This window comes from Salmo trutta, chromosome 13, assembly GCF_901001165.1.
Source record: "Salmo trutta chromosome 13, fSalTru1.1, whole genome shotgun sequence".
Classification (NCBI taxonomy): Eukaryota; Metazoa; Chordata; class Actinopteri; order Salmoniformes; family Salmonidae; genus Salmo; species Salmo trutta.
In genome coordinates this window covers 68,935,503-68,955,362 of record NC_042969.1, presented here as the reverse complement: position 1 = coordinate 68,955,362, position 19,860 = coordinate 68,935,503, and the positions used below count along the sequence as shown (strand labels likewise).

Genomic DNA, 19,860 nt, shown 5'->3' with positions numbered 1-19,860 from the left:
TCACCGTATTCTTCCCTTATTACCCCCCTCCCTTTTCCCCTCCCTTTCTCCCACCCCCCTCCATCCCTTTCTCCCACCCCCCTCCATCCCTATCTCCCTCCATCCCTCTCTCCCTCCCTCCATCCCCTGGATCCATCTGGTCCTATCAGAGCAGCATTGTAATCACAGGCAGGGCACTCAGTCAGTCAGCCCACTCCATCGCAGCACTCAGCCAGTCATTAACTGCAGCTATCTCAACTCTGTAAGGCTCGTTCTGACAGAGGGTAGTAGGCAGGTCAAGAGGCTGTAGTCTCGCTTCTCGCTCATCAGAATCTGAATTGAAGAGTAAGGTAGTGGAGTGAAGGACAGGAGCTTTGACTGTGGGTAACTCAGTGTACATCTCAAGCAAAACATGAACATGAGAATATTGGGTGATTATATTTAGTACTTTCCTCCCCTGAAAATCTTATTGTTGTGAAGTGATAAGGAGTGTGGTAGTTGGCGGTAATGGCTCTCTCACCTCTCATCCGTTTTCCCATACACTCACTGCTCACAGTGCTCCCCAGTCCTTGTGGTGTCAGACACCTGTTGCTTTTGTTGTCATTGTGTTCTCCTTTTCTCTCATCCTTTCTTCTTGACACGGAGCGCTTGCTTTCTCATACTTTCACTGCTGCCATATGAAATGTCTGTGATCTGAAACTGACTGTTTAAAAAAAATGGGTTCTTTCAGCTGTTGTATCTTGCAGTTTTTTAGTTTCTGATTTCTTTGTTCTTCTCCTGATGCATGCTAGTCTCACAAGCGACTTTCCAAAGTAAGCATTACTCTTTTCTGTTCTTTAACCCCACCCCACCTCCATGTCTTGTGAGCTGTCCTGTGCCCCCTCCACCCACCTCTTCCATCTGAACACACTCCCTGCAGATGGTATCCATGTTGCTATAACCTTCTCCTCTACCCCCCTCTGCCACCCTGCCACCTTTCCTCTCATCTAACTCCCTGCAGGGCTGCTGGCTTTCAGACACGTCTCTCTCCCAGCTTATCTCAGTGTGCTTCAGTGTGTTCTATCTCCTCCAACCCCTGCCCCAAGTCCATTCAAACTTCAACATAGCTCATTGTTGTGTCTAAACTAAGAACACCCTAATCTCTGAGATGCTGAGTATGTGCCTGAATGCAGAGGGAAGGTGGCAGGGGGAGACTGTAAAATTCCTTCCGCATCCCTTTCCACCACTCCTGTGTGACATGAATTTTTGCTGACCCTAGAGCTTTCTACATCAGAAGCTCCTTTTCTCTGCCTCGCACCACAAGCCCAGAATACACCACTCCTCTCCTCAGACAAGACAGCAGCAGAGGCCATGTGTCACCGGTTAGTTACAGCATTCTCATGTAAGGACCCCTTGCTGCACGTCAGCACATTCGCTGCATTCGGCTACATTCAGCTTTGTCACGGACTATGAGACAGGCAGACAGGATGGTGTTAATGGCAGCCAAGCGACATTCGGTCAGTTGAGTTGGTGTTCAGGCGGCGTCAGTCCCATTTCACAGCACACCCAGTCGATGACATCACCCCTCAGGCCCGTGGTGTGGCCGAGTGCCAGCCCTCTCTGGTCCCACGTGAGCCCCCGGCCGGCGGTCAGCAGGAGTCACATGACCCTGGCACTGTGTGCAGTCGCCCAGGCAACGTGAGCTCTGTCACCCTAGTCTAATGCAATCCAGAAACACACACACAGGCAGGCAGGGAGAGGGGCTCCTCTCTGTAGAGGACCTGGGCCGGCGGTCCAACACTAACTAATTGGCTGGCCGCATCAGTGATGACGGCTCTGCTCAGTCTCCCACTGTCACCAATCAATGACGCTGTTTATGGAACTGTAAACAGTAAGCAACACTACAGAGAGAGTACATAGAGACTCAGCATAAAGACCCATCTCAGAACAAAACACTGAGACATGGACACATCATGAAAGTAGAGTTAGATAGGACAATAGTGTGTCTTGGCACTACAAGTACGCAAACCTGGATATTTTAGTGTTTTAGCTTAGTACTCTCAGTACACATGCAAATCAAAAACAAAGCCTTTTCCCCTCTCTTGTTTCTGAGCTCTTTCCTTCATGTTGGTTAACTCTTCATTTTCTTTTTAATTTCCTTTCAGTATGACAGACTTAACCTGATTAAAGTAAGCATTTCCTGTTGCTTTTATTTGCCCATTGATCCCCTAGCCCGATTTTGACCAGTGACGACCTCTTCCCGTCCTCTGTAGATGTGTGATGCACAGGTGGCCAGTGGTACCTTTATTGGGGAGGATGGGCTCATAGTACTGACTGGGAAGGAATAAATGGAGTGGTATCAAACACATGGTTTCCATGTACTCTATTCCAGCCATTATTATGAGCCGTCCTCCTCTCAGCAGACTCCTGTGGTGTGATGTCTGTCAGCGCCCCTAGCTGTCTCCACTTCCCGTCTCAGACCAGAACTTCCTCCTCTCCTCCCTCCTTAGTGTCACTCCTTTTGTACAATGTTATATATCAAAACGTTGATATAACATCTCAGTTGGTAGAGCATGGTTGGTTGTGTGTTTTAGTAGTTGTGGAATTGTGGGATTTAGCAGTTGGTTGTGGGTTCGATTCCCATGGACCAGTATGAAAATGTATGCACATAGATCTGATTATTCTTTAGGCTTGGTGCTACAGTCTTTATTTAATGTTCCACTGGGTTGATCAGGCCTTCTCAGTTCTGTTTGTCAGAACTACATTGTTGTTCTAATGTTGATTGAAGCTATGTGGGTTATACCTGATAGGTTTGTCTGGGTTACAGCTAGCGCTGGCCAGTTCTGGTTTGGAGAGGGAGAGAGGGAGAGCCCGGTTGTGTAAAGTAACTAGTCGTTCCAGGCCTTTCTGATCCTCAGGGGAATCCAGGTCAAGACACTACTACCGTACACAAGCTCTCTCTGTTACACAGTGCACTTAATCAGTGGGTGTTAACCTGATTCGTAGTGCTGCTGACACACATCCCCAGACACACATGTGCTTCGTGGGGAAGCAAACATGAGCATGCATGTCTAAATCACATCTACACACTTGTAGGCTATAAAGATGCACTTACAAACATGCAATTACATCAACTCTAAAACACATTTACAATGGCACGCATACACACACACTTTGCAGACACCTTAAGGCTTAAGTCGTCTCTCACGCCTCTGTCACCTTCAGATGAGATTAGCCCTGTCCACGTCAGAGCCCAAAGCCCAGGGACAGGACTGGGGCCTCACAACTCTCAGACAGGAAACACTACACGCTTATCTGATAGCTGAAATATTGGATTATCTACATTCACATCTCCAAAGGATTGATTGACAATAGTAGCCTCGCACCAGTATGCCTCTTGTATGTTGTCACTGAAATGACAAAACATATTATTTGTAGTTGCCTGGTTAAGTTTTTTTATGGCGTCAAGAGGAAGCCATTTTGTTCTACTCCTGCTATGTACTACTTGACACAAACTGACATTTATTTATTGCTAAAATCGTGCTTGATTATCCTGCCCTTTTTTCACCCACTGGATGCTTCCTAGCATGCCTCCCTTTCGGATCACAACGGTGATGTATTACACTCTCTTTATAGCCCCATAAAACAGAAGCAGGTGAGTTTATTGTTGGAATAAGCACTCTTGTTATGGTCCTGCCAATAACAGTGTGTACACTGCCCTCTGCTGTCAGAAAATATACAACACACAGCAGTACACAATTCATCTCTATACACAAGCATTTAGAAGCAACTCTAAATCGTTAATACATCATTTTAAACACTTAGAAACAAAGATAAATATATTGTACCACACACAACCCTAGCCCAATCTACCATCTGCTTATCAAATATCCATGCAAATGAATGTTTGTGAGGCCCAAAAACACAGAAATCGATGAAAAGTCTAACTAAAATATGTGACAAGTTCAAAGGGATACAACTCTGTTGGATAGCAGCAGATGCCTGTATTCATGGTAGGAGGTGCCCACCCAGAGGTTGACATTCACACCTTCTATAAATACCCACTTTTGGTTTTTATCGTCTCTTGACCCCTGTGTTCATGATATTGAGCCCTGTGGCCAAGTATTGGTGTGTCCTTGTCTCATTGACTTACACTTGTCTTTGTTCTCTCCTATCTGCTTTGCTCCTCACTGTCTACAGAAGAGCCAGAGCTGGTACAATGTAAGTTTCATCCTCTTCTTACTCTTTCTGTTAAGAGGTGTGTGTGTGTGTGTGTGTGTGTGTGTGTGTGTGTGTGTGTGAGAGAGAGATTATGAGGTGAAGGGTCCTAGACCCTGTTTAGAATCACACAAGGGTATATGCCAAAGGTCACTTTCATATGGAGCTCAGGCTTACCCAGGACGCTAACCAGTGGGATTTAGAGTTCTAAGAGTCTAGGGTTACAGTGTGATGGCATGCTGAATTAATCAGAAAAATGACTGATGTCCCAGATGAATAATGAATGAACCAAATGCTGTGAAGATGAAAAAGTGTCCATTTTGTTGCAAACTCCCATACCTTACTACAGATGTGATTCATAGATGCAATTACATGACACTTCCCTGGAGCTCAGTTTGTAGAGCATGGTGTTTGCAACGCCAGGGTTGTGGGTTCGATTCCCACGGGGGGCCAGCACAGAAAAATAATGTATAAAAAAATGAAATGTATGCATTCACTACTGTAAGTCGCTCTGGATAAGAGCGTCTGCTAAATGACAAAAATGTAAAATGTAAATAGATGAAATGTTTGACAGACAGAAGCATCTTGTAGCGAAAGTATGGTGACAGCCTGATCCAGTGATCTCAGTCCAACACCAAGACCATTACACCAAGAGGTCTTGACTTAACACAAGGTTGCCGGCCAGTGTACTAAGAGACAAGGTTGCTACATTCTAATGGGGCTGAAATGAATTCCTTTCGTTATGATTCTTCTAAAACAGCCAAGTAAATCTACTTGATGGCTCAGTTGGCCATCTTTATGTGAGAAAGGAATTGATACCCAGATATGGTGTTATTATGAAGCCATGGTTTCTCCTATGGTGTCTCTATGGGACTCCATTTTCTTTTCCCTTGTTCTATTGTTTTATTCTTTTCTTTTGTTGTTCTTTGTGTCTATATATTCCCCCTCTCTCCCCAGCATGAAAGACAACACATCCTGAGAGTAAGCATGACTTGTATTCTTGTGCAACTTTTCAAATATCTCTCTGCTTATTCCTTTTTCTTGGATCGCTTGGCTGGTCTCCCTTTCCACTTGTCTGCTCCTCATCCCTCATTGATTTGATTGATCAGTACGTTGTTTCCACCTGAGAGCGAAGCCACAATATGCAGCACTATGGTGGTTAGATGACCCAATGCCATGGCCACATTGTGGTTGTGTCTGGGGAAAAAAGTGTTTTCAAAATGGCTGCTGTGTGAAGGGGAACTATAGGCTTCTCAGAGCTGTGATGGTGGTGACGCAACGTGGGTGTATTCATTAGTCGGAGACCGTTGCAAAACATTTTGTCGGAAACTGTTTACTCCAAACGGAAAATGTTTTGCCATGTTTTTGTCATTTTATTTGTTTCTTTTTTGAGGTAAATGAAAACGAGAGTTTCTAATGGACGAATTCTTGTATGTCCCTCCCTGTTTCGTTCCGTTTGCTTCCATTTGGTTCCTAGAGTAAACGGTAAACAGTTTCCATTGCAAAACGTTTTGCAACAGGCCAAACGTTTTGAAACGGTCTGCGACTACTGAATACACCTGAGGTGGTAACAAGTCTGCTCAGTGTATCATACTAAACCCACGGACCATGGTCAGTGTCTGGAGCAGCCCTGAATGTCTTGAATGACAGGGGAATGGAGCATGGGACTGGTTAGCATGTTCCAGTCCTCCCACGTCTTCAAATGTGTTCGTTTTGTCTTTATGGCATCATTGGTTATAGTTTGGCATTGTTGTATAGTGAAACTTGAAATGGGGATTCTCCAGAATGTTGAGAAAAAACATGGTCCACATCTAATGCTTTCTGATACTCTCACCTTTAGCTACTCACCTTCATTTCTCAACTGTTCTACCATTACTAAAGGAAAGCATCATAATGCCAATCTAGACATGATGTTGCTCCCAGAAGCATTAACTATGTAATTATGCTTAATCTCTGTTCTGGACCATTGAAACGTATATTGGTATGTGTCTGATGCAGTGCTATACCTGAGGGTATGTGGTAGGCCATGCAGTCACTGTGTTTCTCTACAAGGCAGTAATGTTCTCCCATGGCACTGAACCTACTGGGATTACATCACAACCATCCTGATATGAGGTCTAAGCCCAGTAGAGAGACACAACAGGCCTCACCCTGCCGTATCAACTTTCCTAATGACTCTGTTGCAATGCTTTCATAGCAACTGTACAGGACCTACGCAGGCAGTTGAGGTATTAACAAGGAAATCAATGTCTGCCAGACGCCGAGTGTAGTGGCTCATAGTATCGACAGTGACTAAAGTGGCTGGTTTAAGAGACTGCTTTTCTCCTAGAGATTTGTGAGGTGAAATTTCTGCCTCCTCATACTCTCTGGTCTATGAAAACATTCTAGTTTATCTCCTTTGCATATGAGGGGGGGGCATGTTTACACTGAGATTCTCACACAAAGGACACCACTGTAGATCTCCTAACACATATTTTTTACAGCAGTGTGTCTTATGCAGGACAGGGTGAATAGTCAGAGATCCTGGCTTGGCTGTGTTTCTAAACCAGCCAGCACCTCTCTGCTGAGCTGTTCCCACATCTGGTTGTAATCAACAGAACCTTCACCCTCCCAGCATCAACAGACCATTGGCAGGGAAAGTGTCAAAGGTGTGTTTCAGATAGAGACGAAAGTCTTCACACACACATTCATGCACACTCCCTTGACAGTGCCACTTACAATAGCTATACACATGCATACACCTTCCTGGCCACTCCTCTCTAAAGCGGTTTTGTAGCAACCTACGGACAGTGGGGTGAGAGACTGGCCTCATTGTTTGTGTGGAGATAGACAGTAAACCACCCTTGAAACGAATGGGGCCCCACCCTGGTTAACTGTGCCGGTCTCCGACATCTCTCCCTGTTTACCCAGCAGGTTAATGATTAACCGCCACCTCAGGGACTGTCTATATCCCCATCACCACCTGGCAGCTACACTGTCCTAGGACTTGTCACCTGGAGAAGATGGGAGATAGTCGTATCAATAGCTTCTGCATTTGCTTTAGTCTTCTTTTTCCTTTTTAGGAAAAGCTCTTGGAAAAACTTTGTTCAGATACTACTCTATTATCTGACTGTTTTTCTTGGATGCAGTTTTCGAAGAGAGTGGGCTTGCATGGCTCGCAAACGTCTGATGAAACCTTATTCACGGGATGCAGAGGCATTTTCAACAGCACGAAAGCTGTTCACGTCTGAGATGGATCTGTGAATGATCTGCACTGTTTTCAATAGTGTGCTGAGGATTATTTTGCTTCCCTTCACATTCAGTTTCCCGGACCTTATTTCTCCTCACTGATTTGGCTAGATGTTGAGGGGGGTTGTGGAAATTGAGTAAGCAGGAAAGGTGTGGAATTTGTGGTGGAATTCCAGGGCACATTTCCAACCACAAGTGAGCCTAATGGAGTGCCAAATGTAGCCACAGTTTTTGTTTTGTTGCTGTTGTCGTTGTGTCCACCTCCCACCACTGTGCTGATAGGTTGTTTTACCCAGCTCAGAGTCAGACGAGAACCAATCGCTGTGCCTGTCTATCTAGTCTGATCGTAGTAACTGACAGGGATCTGGTTTCAGGAGTGCATTACTTGACCTTAAGGGACAGGAGAGTTGTGGGGGGTAGAGAGTAGGGAAATAGGTCACAGGGATCCAGGGGGGTTTAGTAATAGTAACACCGCTAAATGTGTTGAGCCTCTCATGCAATTGCTTTCTAATACCTGAATGGTCAACAACAGGGGAAGTGGACATACTCCCAGAGGTGCAATACTCCAACTGCATTAGACTGAGCCGTCATGAGACTCCGTGCCGCATCACTCAAGATTAATGGACTTGTTTTTCTTCACGGAGCGTAGAAGTAAATGAAGGTTGTGTGCACATCTGTCCTCTAACTCAATCACCTTGTCAGCCAGCGAGACGGGACTGCACTGCTTTCCAGTTAGGAAACACTCTCTCTTTCTCTGTTTTTCTCTTTACCAAGGATATTTTTCTTGCTTTCGCTGCTGGTGTGTCTGAGCTGTGCTCACCAAAGCACTCTGAGGCGTCTGGATCTGGACAGGGTAACACCGCATGCCTGCCAGAGCTGCCATTATAATAAAAGACTTGTGGCCAGGGTTACTAGAGGCCAACGGCCGCAGCTCCTCTCTGTGTTTGATAGAGGGAGAGGGAGAGAGGACTGGAATCATGTGGCAGCAGTCAGCTGGGTCCAGCTCTCACACTAAAAGGGAGTAGCACCCATACCGGGTCAGTCACAGCAGTCTCCAAGAAACAACCACTGGACACACAACAGCTCTGTCTGTTTGTCTGCAGCAGACCTGGACCACTGGATCACCCGCATTGAAATCCACCGCTTTGAGGACCCCACGAGGGCACCACTGGTTTAGGTGTCCGCCCGTGTGCCTGAGAGAAGTGAGTGGAATATGGAGGCTCAGGAGGCTCACAGAGGACTGGAGTCAGACTGGCAGGTGGTGCTGGAGCTGGATAAAGACCTGCCTGGGTGGCTCCCACAGGATCCGGCCCGGGGAGAGTTTGGCTGGGAGTGGGGCTGGGCCGCCTTGGACCACCAAGACCAGGACTGGGAGTCAGAGGAGGTCCCTGCAGTAAGTGACTGACCATCCCCCCCAGAGAGCTGATGCCAGGAGGGGTAGCGGCGGGGAGGGAAGGGGGTGAGGAGGTTGGGATGGGCAGTTTGTGTGTACTGTACCTGCGCCAAGAGCATAACTCTGTGGTTCCCTCCCGCAATTATATTTTGGAAAGCAAATTAAAAGAAAGGCATGAGTCAGTAGCTATTTGCATTCCCATAGTACCCATGGACCCTTTCCCTGGACAAAGTAAGAAGGCTGCAGTTTAAGGGAATAGGCAGGCTTTTGTTGTGAAATGGGGGCTCTAATACTCTTGATATGTTAGGCAGTTATAGAGAGTACTTTCTGTGAACATTTCTAGACTAAATATGTCCGACTCATAATCCATTTTCCCAGCCTTCAAAGTTCTCGAATTTACCAAGTTTTCTTGACAGGCACCAGTGGTTTTCATTCATAGCTTAACAGAAACAGATTATGTCTATCCATTCTGGGCTGATCTTGTTATGAGTATAGAACATGTACTGTAGCTAGTTGATGTTAATGTGAACAGTCTGTTTTCCTTCAGATTGAAGCAGCGAGAGGTTTTACCCATGAAGGGATGTATTTGGTTACCGTACTGGCAGGCATTGTTTCCTGAAGCTGTTCCTATTAAAAGACAGCATCTGGCTCAGACACATAGAGCACTCACCCCTGCACTCACACTGGCTGTGGGTCACAGCAATACTTCCCTCTTTAAACAAGCCTGAATCCAGGCCCAAGATAAGATGTACCTTAATGTCTGAGAATGTAACAAGAGAATGAATTCCTCTGTGTGAGAACAGAACATTTTCTTCTCATGATCTAAACCGACAATGGACGCAGACTATGTTTTATAAGATAAACCAATAGCTACATAAGGGTTTGTTAACAGAACAGATTTGATTTGTGTCTTTGTCCCTCTCTGTCCTACATATTAACTGTTGCGCCACAAAAAGCAGCATTGTGTGTGTTCGTATAATGATGTTACTACATATTGTTGTCTTGGGAATGTGACTCACATTAGGGATGCTCACGATGCTCAAAAGCATGCTTATTGAATGTCTTGCAGTGGCTAAATGTCAACGGGATTGTGCTTTTGTATAAAATGCCCTTGTGAAAATGGATGCAGTTCATTACAGTCCAGTGTGTATATGTGAGATAGAGAGCGTGTGTTCAGGAATGTGTACGTGTGAGTCGTCCCTCTCTCTAGAAGTTATCGTTGTTGCTCTCCGTCTCTCCAGGTGTTGAGCCCCACATATAAACAGCGTAATGAGGACTTCAGGAAGCTCTTCAAGCAGCTACCGGACACAGAGCGGCTCATCGTGGGTGAGTTACTAACGCAAAATACTAGACAACTATGGCCAATTCGATCAGCAATATGGTGGATATAGGAAAATCTTTTGGTTTTGGACACGTTTGCATTGGCTGGTTGGAGTCAATTCCATTTAAACTATCAATTCAGGTAATTGATCTTTTGAATTGACTATATTGAAATATAATTAACCCCGACCCTGATGGGTGGATGTATTCTTCCTGGGCTCTGATCTTTGACCTCTGACCTGTGCTGGCAGATTACTCCTGTGCCCTACAACGAGACATTCTCCTGCAGGGCCGACTCTACCTCTCAGAAAACTGGATCTGTTTTTATAGCAACATCTTCCGCTGGGAAACGCTGGTACGCACTTGGCCTCTGCCTGGGGCTTTCTGTTCTTTTGATCTTATCTATATTTCTCTGGTGTTGGTTAGTTTGCAGTATTGAAATAGAATTGATTGTATTTTGATGGTTTGCATCACAGTATATATTTCATTATTGTGGTTCAGTAACAGTTCAACAGATATATTTATCTGAATATTAAGCAATGCCGTAAAAAAAACTATTGTGCTTGCATGTGTGTGCAGCTGACAGTGAGGCTGAAGGACATCTGCACCATGACGAAGGAGAAGACAGCCCGCCTCATCCCCAATGCCATCCAGGTGTCCACAGATGGTGAGAAGGTAAGACAGGAGAGGGACTGAATTTTTGGCATTCACTGACTGAGAGGAGGCTCAAACCTTCTCCTTAGCCTTATTTCAGAGCATATTTTTGAATTATTTCCATTCTATCCGCACAGCACTTTTTCACCTCATTTGGAGCGCGGGACAGGACCTACATGATGATGTTCAGATTATGGCAGAATGCACTGCTGGACAAAGTAAGCCAGCAACCTCAATTAACCTCATCACAAATAGATCTACATGTTCAGTATATTGCTACTTTCCTTTTCCATTGAATCCAAGTCTCTGCCGTACTGAGCGTCGTCTCTAACCCTGTGCTCCAGCCCTTGTGCCCCAAAGAGCTATGGCACTTTGTCCATCAGTGCTATGGCAACGAACTTGGCCTGACCAGTGACGACGAGGACTACGTTCCCCCTGATGACGACTTCAACACCATGGGGTGGGTGTGGTTTCCATGGCTACAGATATAAACAATGCCTCCTCAATTACCATGGTTGATTAAAATGCCCTTGATCTACTGCGGGTTGTTATGAGAGGCTGGCCTCATTACTGAAGCATACACAAATACACACCACCCTCTCAGCCCTGCTTCACATCCCTCTCAGCCCTCTGTCCATTACCATGTAAAAACAACACTCCAGAACTCCTAACCCAGCTGGTCCTTGTTCCCCCACGGTGATGGTGCAGGTTCTGTGAGGAGATCCCTAACGAGGAGAATGAGATCAGTAATGACAACTTGTCTAAGAGCAGCGCGGAGGCCAAACACGAGGGCAGCCCACCATCCATACACAAGAAATGCATCATCACCAACAGCACCATCAGCTCATCCATCAGCAGCGAGCCCCTCTCTGTGAGTCTCAGCGACATAATAGAGGTCAGCGGTTAAATCAATTACTCTTATGTTATTTGTTTTGATGGAGTGGGAAATGCATTTGTTATTCTGCCTATAACTTGGATATGGGGAATGTTTCGTGATTTGATAACCAAAACATGAACACAGACCAATCCTACTCATAACTATGTACTAAAGTATCCTACAGTGTCTTTCTAGTGACTGACCCCCTCCTCCTCCCCCTCTGTGTGTCCTAGTTTGACCTCCCTCCAGAGGAGTACATCGACTGCCTCCCTGACGGGGAGCTGCTGGCCTTGCCCCTGGTGCTGGAGCAGAGGCTAGTGGAGGCCAGCGGCCTGGTGCCCTCGACCTCCCTGGACTTCAACGACAATGAAGACATCCCCACCGAACTTAGCGACTCCTCAGAGACCCACGACGAGGGTACGGCTTCGATCTTCCGTCCATTAACAGATTTGATGCATAAACTGTATATATGACATGAAACAGGCTCTTCAGTGATGCTGCTAAGTCTTGGTAATACTGTCTCCATAAGATATTATGTCCCCAAGGGCACTTCATCTAAAGTGTGTTTCCCTCTATGGCTCTCCAGCAGGGGAGGTGCAGGCCTTCCATGATGACCTTAAAGGGAGACAGTACATCGATGAGGTTTACAAGTTCAGTGTGGACAAGATGTATGACATCCTCTTCACAGAATCCCAGTTTATGACCGACTTCATGGAGCAGCGCAGGTTTTCAGGTCAGTCAGACATTCTGTCCGTTGGCATCACATTATTGTCTCTTCCATTGGTGTTGTCCTTTGACTATGAAGTGATCGAATGTGTGTCCATATAACGCCACACAGATATAGTGTTTCACCCCTGGAAGAAGGACGATGCAGCGGGGAACCAGATGAGAGAGATCATGTACACCATCTCCCTGTCCAACCCGCTGGCCCCCAAGACAGCCACGGTCACAGAGACGCAGACACTGTACAAGGCCAGCCATGAGAGTGAGTGCTACATCATCGATGCTGAGGTCATCACACACAACGTGCCCTACCACGACTACTTCTACACGCTCAACCGTTACATGCTGACACGGGTGGCCAAGAACAAGTGCCGGTTAAGGTGAGGAGGGCCTTATAGCAGCTGTTGTAATAACATGTGGCTCTTGAAACTATTACATGTTAATTTAGAAACGCTGCCTCAACTTATACCAGCGGATGCCTTGTCCCTAGGGTGTCCACTGAGCTGCGTTACAGAAAACAGCCATGGGGATTAGTAAAGGGCTTCATCGAGAAGAACTTCTGGAGCGGGCTGGATGAGAACTTCCGCCATCTTGGTAAGTTCCTCTACTAGCTGTTAAGTCTGTCACACCAAATATCCAGCAACATTTAATCTGATGACCGAAGGCCATTCTAATGTATGAACGTACAAACGGCTTCTGTGGTGCCCTGTCAGAGTTGGAGCTGTCGAAGGTGGAGGATGTGGTTTTGGGGTCGACCCGGCCTTCTCCCAAGGTCAAGGTGGTGAAGACGTCTGTGAGGCGGAGGAAGAGACCCTTGGTCCACCTACGGAGCCAGCACCTGGATGACGCCCTCCTCAGCCCCGTCACCACGCCAACCGACGATGAGGTCATTCACCGCATCAAACATGCGGGCGTGACAGGTCAGATGGCAGGGGGACACTTAAAAAAAATATATATATATTTTTTTTTTTACATTTTTTTATACTTTTATACACACTCTTATAAACTCTTAATACACTGTAGATTCTTATACACTTTCATAAGGTACATACATTACATACACTGTTATACATTTCCACACATCATATTGTGTTAAATATATCTAATTGACCTGGTCCGTGTTTGGTCTGCCCCCCTCAGGTTCCACTCAGACCAGGCACATGCCTGAGCACCTTTTTGGAGGCTTCGCCCTCTACAGCGTGTCCAAACTGCTGCTCATCATCAGCTTTGTGTGAGTACACTCTATCTCACACACACTCATATGCGCGCGCGCACACACACACACACACACACACACACATGCAGTATACACACTCACTTTCAGATCCATCTTAATAATTTGTTTCATTTATAGTCATTTCAGTTCAACTCTCTTTGAAATCTTTAGTAGTTAGCAAAAATCTGATTCTGTGTTAAACATTTGTTTGTCTTCTGAATGTGATTCCTCCTCTCCTCTCCTCTCCTTTCATTGCTTGCCATAGGATCTGTCTAAGGTACATCTGGCTAAAGATAAACCACTTAGACCTGACCAGGAAACATACTCCTCCCTCATTGTAACTGGTTCATTAAAACCTCTTAAGGATCCGCCCCTTTTTTTCAATTTTCGCCTAAAATGACATACCCAAATCTAACTGCCTGTGGCTCAGGACCTGAAGCAAGGATATGCATAATCTTGACACCATTTGAAAGGAAACACTTTGACGTTTGTGGAAATGTGAAATTAATGTAGGAGAATATAAGACATTAGATCTGGTAAAAGATAATACAAAGAAAAAAAACATGTTTTTTTTGTGTTTTTCTTTGAAATGTAAGAGAAAGCCCATAATGAATTATTCTAGCCCAAGTGCAATTTAGAATTTGGCCACTAGATGGCAGCAGTGTACGGGCAAAGTTTTAGACTGATCCAATGAACTATTGCATATTCTATTCAAAATGTTGTATCAAGACTGCCCAAATGTGCCTAATTGGTTCATTCATACATTTTCAAGTTCATAATTGTGCACTCTCCTCAAACAATAGCATGATATTATTTCACTGTAATAGCTACTGTAAATTGGACAGTGCAGTTAGATGAACAATAATTTAAGCTTTCTCCCCATATCAGATATGTCTATGTCCTGGGAATTTTTTTTGTTTCTTACAACCTCATGCTAATCGCATTAGCCTACATTAGCTCAACCGTCCTGAGGTCAGGACACCGATCCTGTAGAGGTTAATGGACTAAAGCACCTGTGTAGCTTTCATTACTCATCTTCTTTCCTTTGTCCCTTACATTCTTCTGTTTTCCTCTCCTCCTTCAGCCTGGTTTTGCTGGTGTTCCTCAACATGATGCTGTTCTATAAGCTGTGGATGCTGGAGTATTCTGCACAGCATCTTACCACCTGGCAAGGGCTGCGGATACATGAAAGGTACGCTAAGTCGCTAACCACCCATAGGTTTTTGGCATTATACCTATTGCCTACATAATACTAGAATTGATTTGACTGTGTACTTAGTCAAACCCAGACTGCATAAACCTGTTTAGTTTCATCTGAAAACCACATGGGCTTCATCCTGTTTTCCCAACCTCAAAAAACATATGCTGCAGAATTGCCCCTGAACAATGCTTAGCTTTGAGTTGCTCTTGGCCGTGGCATCTGGGTGTGTTTGACAGTATGTGTCTATTTCTGTCTAGTAAACTTCCCCAGACGCAGATGGAGTGGGCCCAGCTCCTGGAGTCCCAACAGCTTTACCATGACGCTGAGCTGCAGAAGTGGAGAGAGATCATCAAATCCTCAGTGGTACTATTAGACCAGGTAGGGAACGGTGGTACTATTAGACCAGGTAGGGAGGACAGATACAGTTACAAGCATTACCCCACTGTTCAATTCCTGTCTGTGAAAGGGGCACTTCCTGACCTGCGGGGTCATGACCTCTGTGAGCTGGTGGACAGCAGCCGGTAGGCGGTCCCTGTCACACTGGGGCCAGCTTGAGGATTTGATTCTTAGCCTTGTGTTAATACACAAGGCTAAGAATCAAATCCTCTAGGTTTTCGTGCAGGGTCTCAAAGTGTGAAAGATAATTGTCATAAGAAACTATGATTATAGTTACTTGCAGGGCTTTAATGTTTTCTGTTTTCCTCTACAGATGAAAGACTCTCTACTGAACCTTCAAAGGGGCATTGGCTTAAGGGACTACAGCTCAGAAGCTGAGGAGAAAAGAAGCTGTTACCACTGACATACGACCTTAGGCCATGAGGACATGGTGTGCAATATAGGAACTGTTTGTGTGTAAGTATGCAAACAAAACAAAGAGAGACAAGAGACCAACCGACCGCCAGGCAAGCTGGCCCCAGTGTGACAGGGACCGCCTGCTGGCTGCCGTCCCCCAGCTCACAGAGGTCATGATCCCGCAGGTCAGGAAGTGCCCCTATCACAGACAGGAATTGAACAGTGGGGTTCCCACAGCACTGAGGCATCGTGGGAAGGCAACAGCTCCGCTTACCTTGACGCCACTTCTGTCTCTTATTTTTCTTTGTCTTTTAATGTTGGAAGGACATCGTACTGTATGCCATTACCACATGGGGAATGGAGGACAACAAAAAGCTCAGCATGTGATTTTACTCCTCACCTTAACTTCTCTCAATGTCTGTGGTTCCATTCCTGCTCTGTGAGTGTCTAAAGACAAACAAAAGAGGAGAGATGGACGAGGAAAGGGGACCTACAGTCTCTAGACTTTCTACACTCCCTTGACTGTTCCAAACCGATCCTCCCCTACAGGTCCGCGCTGCAGTGTCCCTTTTATGAACTCCTCTGATCGTGGCCACAGATCATGCTCTAGAGTAGCAGGATCACCAGCAAATATATATTATAGAGTATATGTATGTGCAAGCACATTTCCACTGAAATGTCTCAACTGCCTTGTTTTTTTCCCCGGGCTCAACAGTGCATAAGGGCTGGTTTCCCTAATCACCTAGAGCTAGGCTGTTGTGTTGGAATTTGCATAATGATTGACTTAGGTGGAGGAGGTTCCTTCTCACAGGTACTCAATAAAGACAAACATTAAGAGATTGCAGGATGTTGTTGGGGATAGAGAGGATATGTAATGTGGTGTGTCAAAACATCCATGCTTGGTGGCAAATGGATCTCCTGTTAACAACAGGAATTTATGGAATTTAGAGTCTTCTTGAAGGTTTATGAATAACCTTTACGTTGTATTGCCACTATTGTACTAGTTGGGTAATGCAGTTCATTGTCTATCAGACTTATCAAACTTATCAGTTGTGGAACAGTATTTTGATCCATTTTTAAGAATGATAGCTTGCCTGTCACTTCTACTTTCAAAGTACTGCAACAATACAGAGCTTTTATTTATCAGTTACTGGTGATTTGTTTCATGCACAGTGATAATTAGTTCCATTATTTGTTGCACATTTATCAAAATGAGTTTATCGATCCGTAAGACCCGAGAATGTAGTACAACTTGACCAGTAGTCTTTTCTGTAGGAAAAGACAGCGTGCAGACTAAGAAGTCATTGATGCTTGAAAAAGGGATACTGCAGCAAGACAATGAGGGAGACCTGTGTTCTTACATAAGTGTTTTATTACTAAACTGTGACTATATCTTAAAAATGTTTGAAGATGAAAATAATGATATAAATATATTTGAAATGTATATGTATATTTCAATATTGAATATTTCAAGATATATACACATAGCATATATTAATTGTTTATTTATGTATATAGGAAAGTTATCAGACCTCTAGGTGGGTACAAGAATTTATAAAGAAAACTGTTTTCTTCAGAAAAGCATGCCAGATATGTCTGTGACATGTCTAGTATGCATGTGTGCTTGAGTGTACTGTATGTTTCTGTGTGTGTGCACATGTGTTAATTTATACAGTGTGACATTTCTATCATTCCACACATGGATGTGTCTCAACATTTCATTTCTGGCACATGTAGCCAAACTGCCTTTTATAATGCCCATGCGTTTGGATGCAGCCTTGCATTAGCCTCTCTGGCTAACAGTTTACAATCAGCCCATATGGACATCTGTGTCCATGCCAAGTGGCTTGACTCAACCACACACACCCTCTTTGCTTATCCATATCAACAACCTGCATCCCTGTTTATTCCAAATCCTATACACACCCCCACTCTCCATGTCCAGTGTTTGTGTTGGAATCTGTACACAATTCAATTGAACCATAACAGAGGGTAGTAAAAGCCTTCAGAAGATGTCATTCATTTTCAATTAGCTATTTATAATTTATTTATTGAAAGACAAGTAAATACCTGCTGGATTAACCTCAGGTAGGCAATGTCTGAAGTGTATCCCCTAGCTGTGGTATGAGCTCAGTGATAAAATCACTTCCAAAAAGAGAAACAGTACTGCACTTTAAAGACCTTCCAAATAATGAATGAAAGAAATTCAGTGGTATTGCAGCCCTTTTTACATTCTAAAAAGTATTATGTGTATCCAATATAATAGAATGCTTACTCTGTATCTTTGATTGAAATTTCATTTCAACACATTTCTGTTCACTTCATGATGTAATTCCATGATTTTGTGAGTGACTATATTTCAGGGTTAGACAGGACAGGAGCGGGTTGTGTGTGAACTGTGGAGGAGTGGATATCTATCTATTTAATGCAGGGGCGTCAAACGGATTTTGCCCCGGGGGCCGCATTCGGTCCTCAACGAACGAGGTCCGGAGTGACGTTTTGAAAATGTGTTATACAGTATTTACTCGCAATCAAATTGTGCAACAAAAAAAATCCTCTATTCTGACTGTCAAGCTTTAATTTCAGTGATTGATGATAAGCTGGACACAGTCAAGAAACTGTATGAATGTAAGTCCATTATATGATTTCTACACAGTTTCGATTTGGTTTTAGTAGTTTTAAAGTATGTTGAGTATGTTTGACTCCCCGGCTTTAATGTGTGCTGGCTTTGCATTGGTGAGTTACTGAATGAGTGATCTCTCATGAAAGACTGTAGGCTAGATTCTAGTTTTGGGTTTCAGAGGTTACTGAATGAGTGATCTCTCATGAAAGACTGTAGGCTAGATTCTAGTTTTGGGTTTCAGAGGTTACTGAATGAGCATGTTTTAGTCTTGGCTCTCCTGCAGCGTGTCATATGATGACTTTTAATATCACAAAGTGTATTATTGGTCATTTATGGAAATCTTAAGATCTGAATAACAGTGATTGGAAAATATTTCTGTTTTATAGAAATCCCTTTCACAATCAAGCTGTATTATACTGAAAGATATGCTGAGGTTATCTTTCAAATATGTGATTATATTTCATATGTGAATATGTGATTGAAATGCTTTGTTTATTTTTAAAGTGGATGGACTTTTTGAGTTATAAAATTGCTTGGATTTCTATATTTATTTCAGTAATTGAAATGGACTGTTTCAAATAATCTGAAAGAAGCCCGGTAACATACCCATGGGTTTCTCATGTTAGCAACTAGAATGTCTGCATAAGATGGGTGTATTAATTGTCATTCATTCCAAATGTTAACTTAAAGTAATCTAATTCTGAAATTCATGACAATACCACAAAACATTACAACTAGTTTATAAGTATGGAATAAGCTGTTATGCAGAATTATAGCATGTTATGTGTCATATGAGTAAACATCTTATGCTTGTGCTTATGAACTAGTTATAAGGGTATGGTTGATGTTTGTTTATGCAACAAGCTATTATACCATAGTGTAACAATATTCATAGAAAACACAGGATATTCAATCATATTATTCAGCATTACAAGCAATCACCTAAAAAATATAGCTCATGACCTCTCATAGATCAGATTTTTTTTTTTGCTCGAGTGCTCTCTCATATTTTGGCATTAGCAAGTATGATTGTATGATTGCTATTATGGCTCTAAAGCTCTGTAACCAAGGCTCCAGATGTCTTGACAGCGCCATTATGTTGTCATCAGCACTGCATACATTGTGTGCTTCACTGACTACATTAATTGAAATATGCCTTGCTGAATCTCTGGCTAACTTATAGGAGTCCCAACCTCCTTGAAAATTACTACTGAACAAATGACTACTGAACACACTTCTAACAAGTGTGTCTTGGCATTATCTTACTGGTGTAGCTCAGTTCAAAAACCTAATGTTTGTTTTTTAGACCTGTTTTTATCTGTAAAATGATTCTTAATTAGATTTATATATGGTATACTGTAAGTATACTTTGTGTATATCTGCAGTCTACACACACTGACAAGAGAATCAAACCTGCGCTGTGCGTGGATTTTGACTTGCCAATGACTTTGAGACTAAGATAAAGTGGCTTTCTGTTAGATGTGAAGTAGAGATTGGAGGTATGAATAAAGATTGAGCAAAAACATTCAAGATTTGTGACGTTTCCTCTTTTAAAATGTATGTTCTCCTTGATGATGCCTACAATAACTACATCATCAACAACTGAACATGCAAGGCAAAGAGGGGAACATTGGTGAGTGAAACACAGTTTAGGATT

The 19,860-nt window shown here is 43.8% G+C and overlaps 1 protein-coding gene across 8 annotated transcripts in view; it reads left to right on the top strand.

The window, feature by feature from the left end:
- The window catches only part of LOC115206438 (protein Aster-B), an 88,179-nt gene extending 68,446 nt beyond the window's left edge, over positions 1–19,733 (top strand). For 2 of the 8 annotated variants that reach the window (XM_029773445.1, XM_029773444.1), the window contains 16 exons: positions 4,159–4,179; positions 10,039–10,123; positions 10,369–10,472; positions 10,697–10,792; positions 10,909–10,989; positions 11,116–11,231; positions 11,480–11,642; positions 11,882–12,065; positions 12,238–12,381; positions 12,487–12,751; positions 12,862–12,965; positions 13,085–13,291; positions 13,512–13,602; positions 14,672–14,779; positions 15,046–15,166; positions 15,498–19,733. In XM_029773445.1, the coding sequence (XP_029629305.1) occupies positions 4,159–4,179; positions 10,039–10,123; positions 10,369–10,472; positions 10,697–10,792; positions 10,909–10,989; positions 11,116–11,231; positions 11,480–11,642; positions 11,882–12,065; positions 12,238–12,381; positions 12,487–12,751; positions 12,862–12,965; positions 13,085–13,291; positions 13,512–13,602; positions 14,672–14,779; positions 15,046–15,166; positions 15,498–15,587 (1,980 nt within the window). In that variant the 3' untranslated portion in view covers positions 15,588–19,733. Of the gene's footprint in view, positions 1–770; positions 792–4,158; positions 4,180–5,133; positions 5,158–10,038; positions 10,124–10,368; positions 10,473–10,696; positions 10,793–10,908; positions 10,990–11,115; positions 11,232–11,479; positions 11,667–11,881; positions 12,066–12,234; positions 12,382–12,486; positions 12,752–12,861; positions 12,966–13,084; positions 13,292–13,511; positions 13,603–13,852; positions 13,865–14,671; positions 14,780–15,045; positions 15,167–15,497 lie in introns of all 8 variants that reach the window. The other 6 variants (XM_029773438.1, XM_029773442.1, XM_029773439.1 and 3 more) reach the window with 6 other exon arrangements.
- The last annotated feature ends 127 nt before the right edge of the window (positions 19,734–19,860 follow it).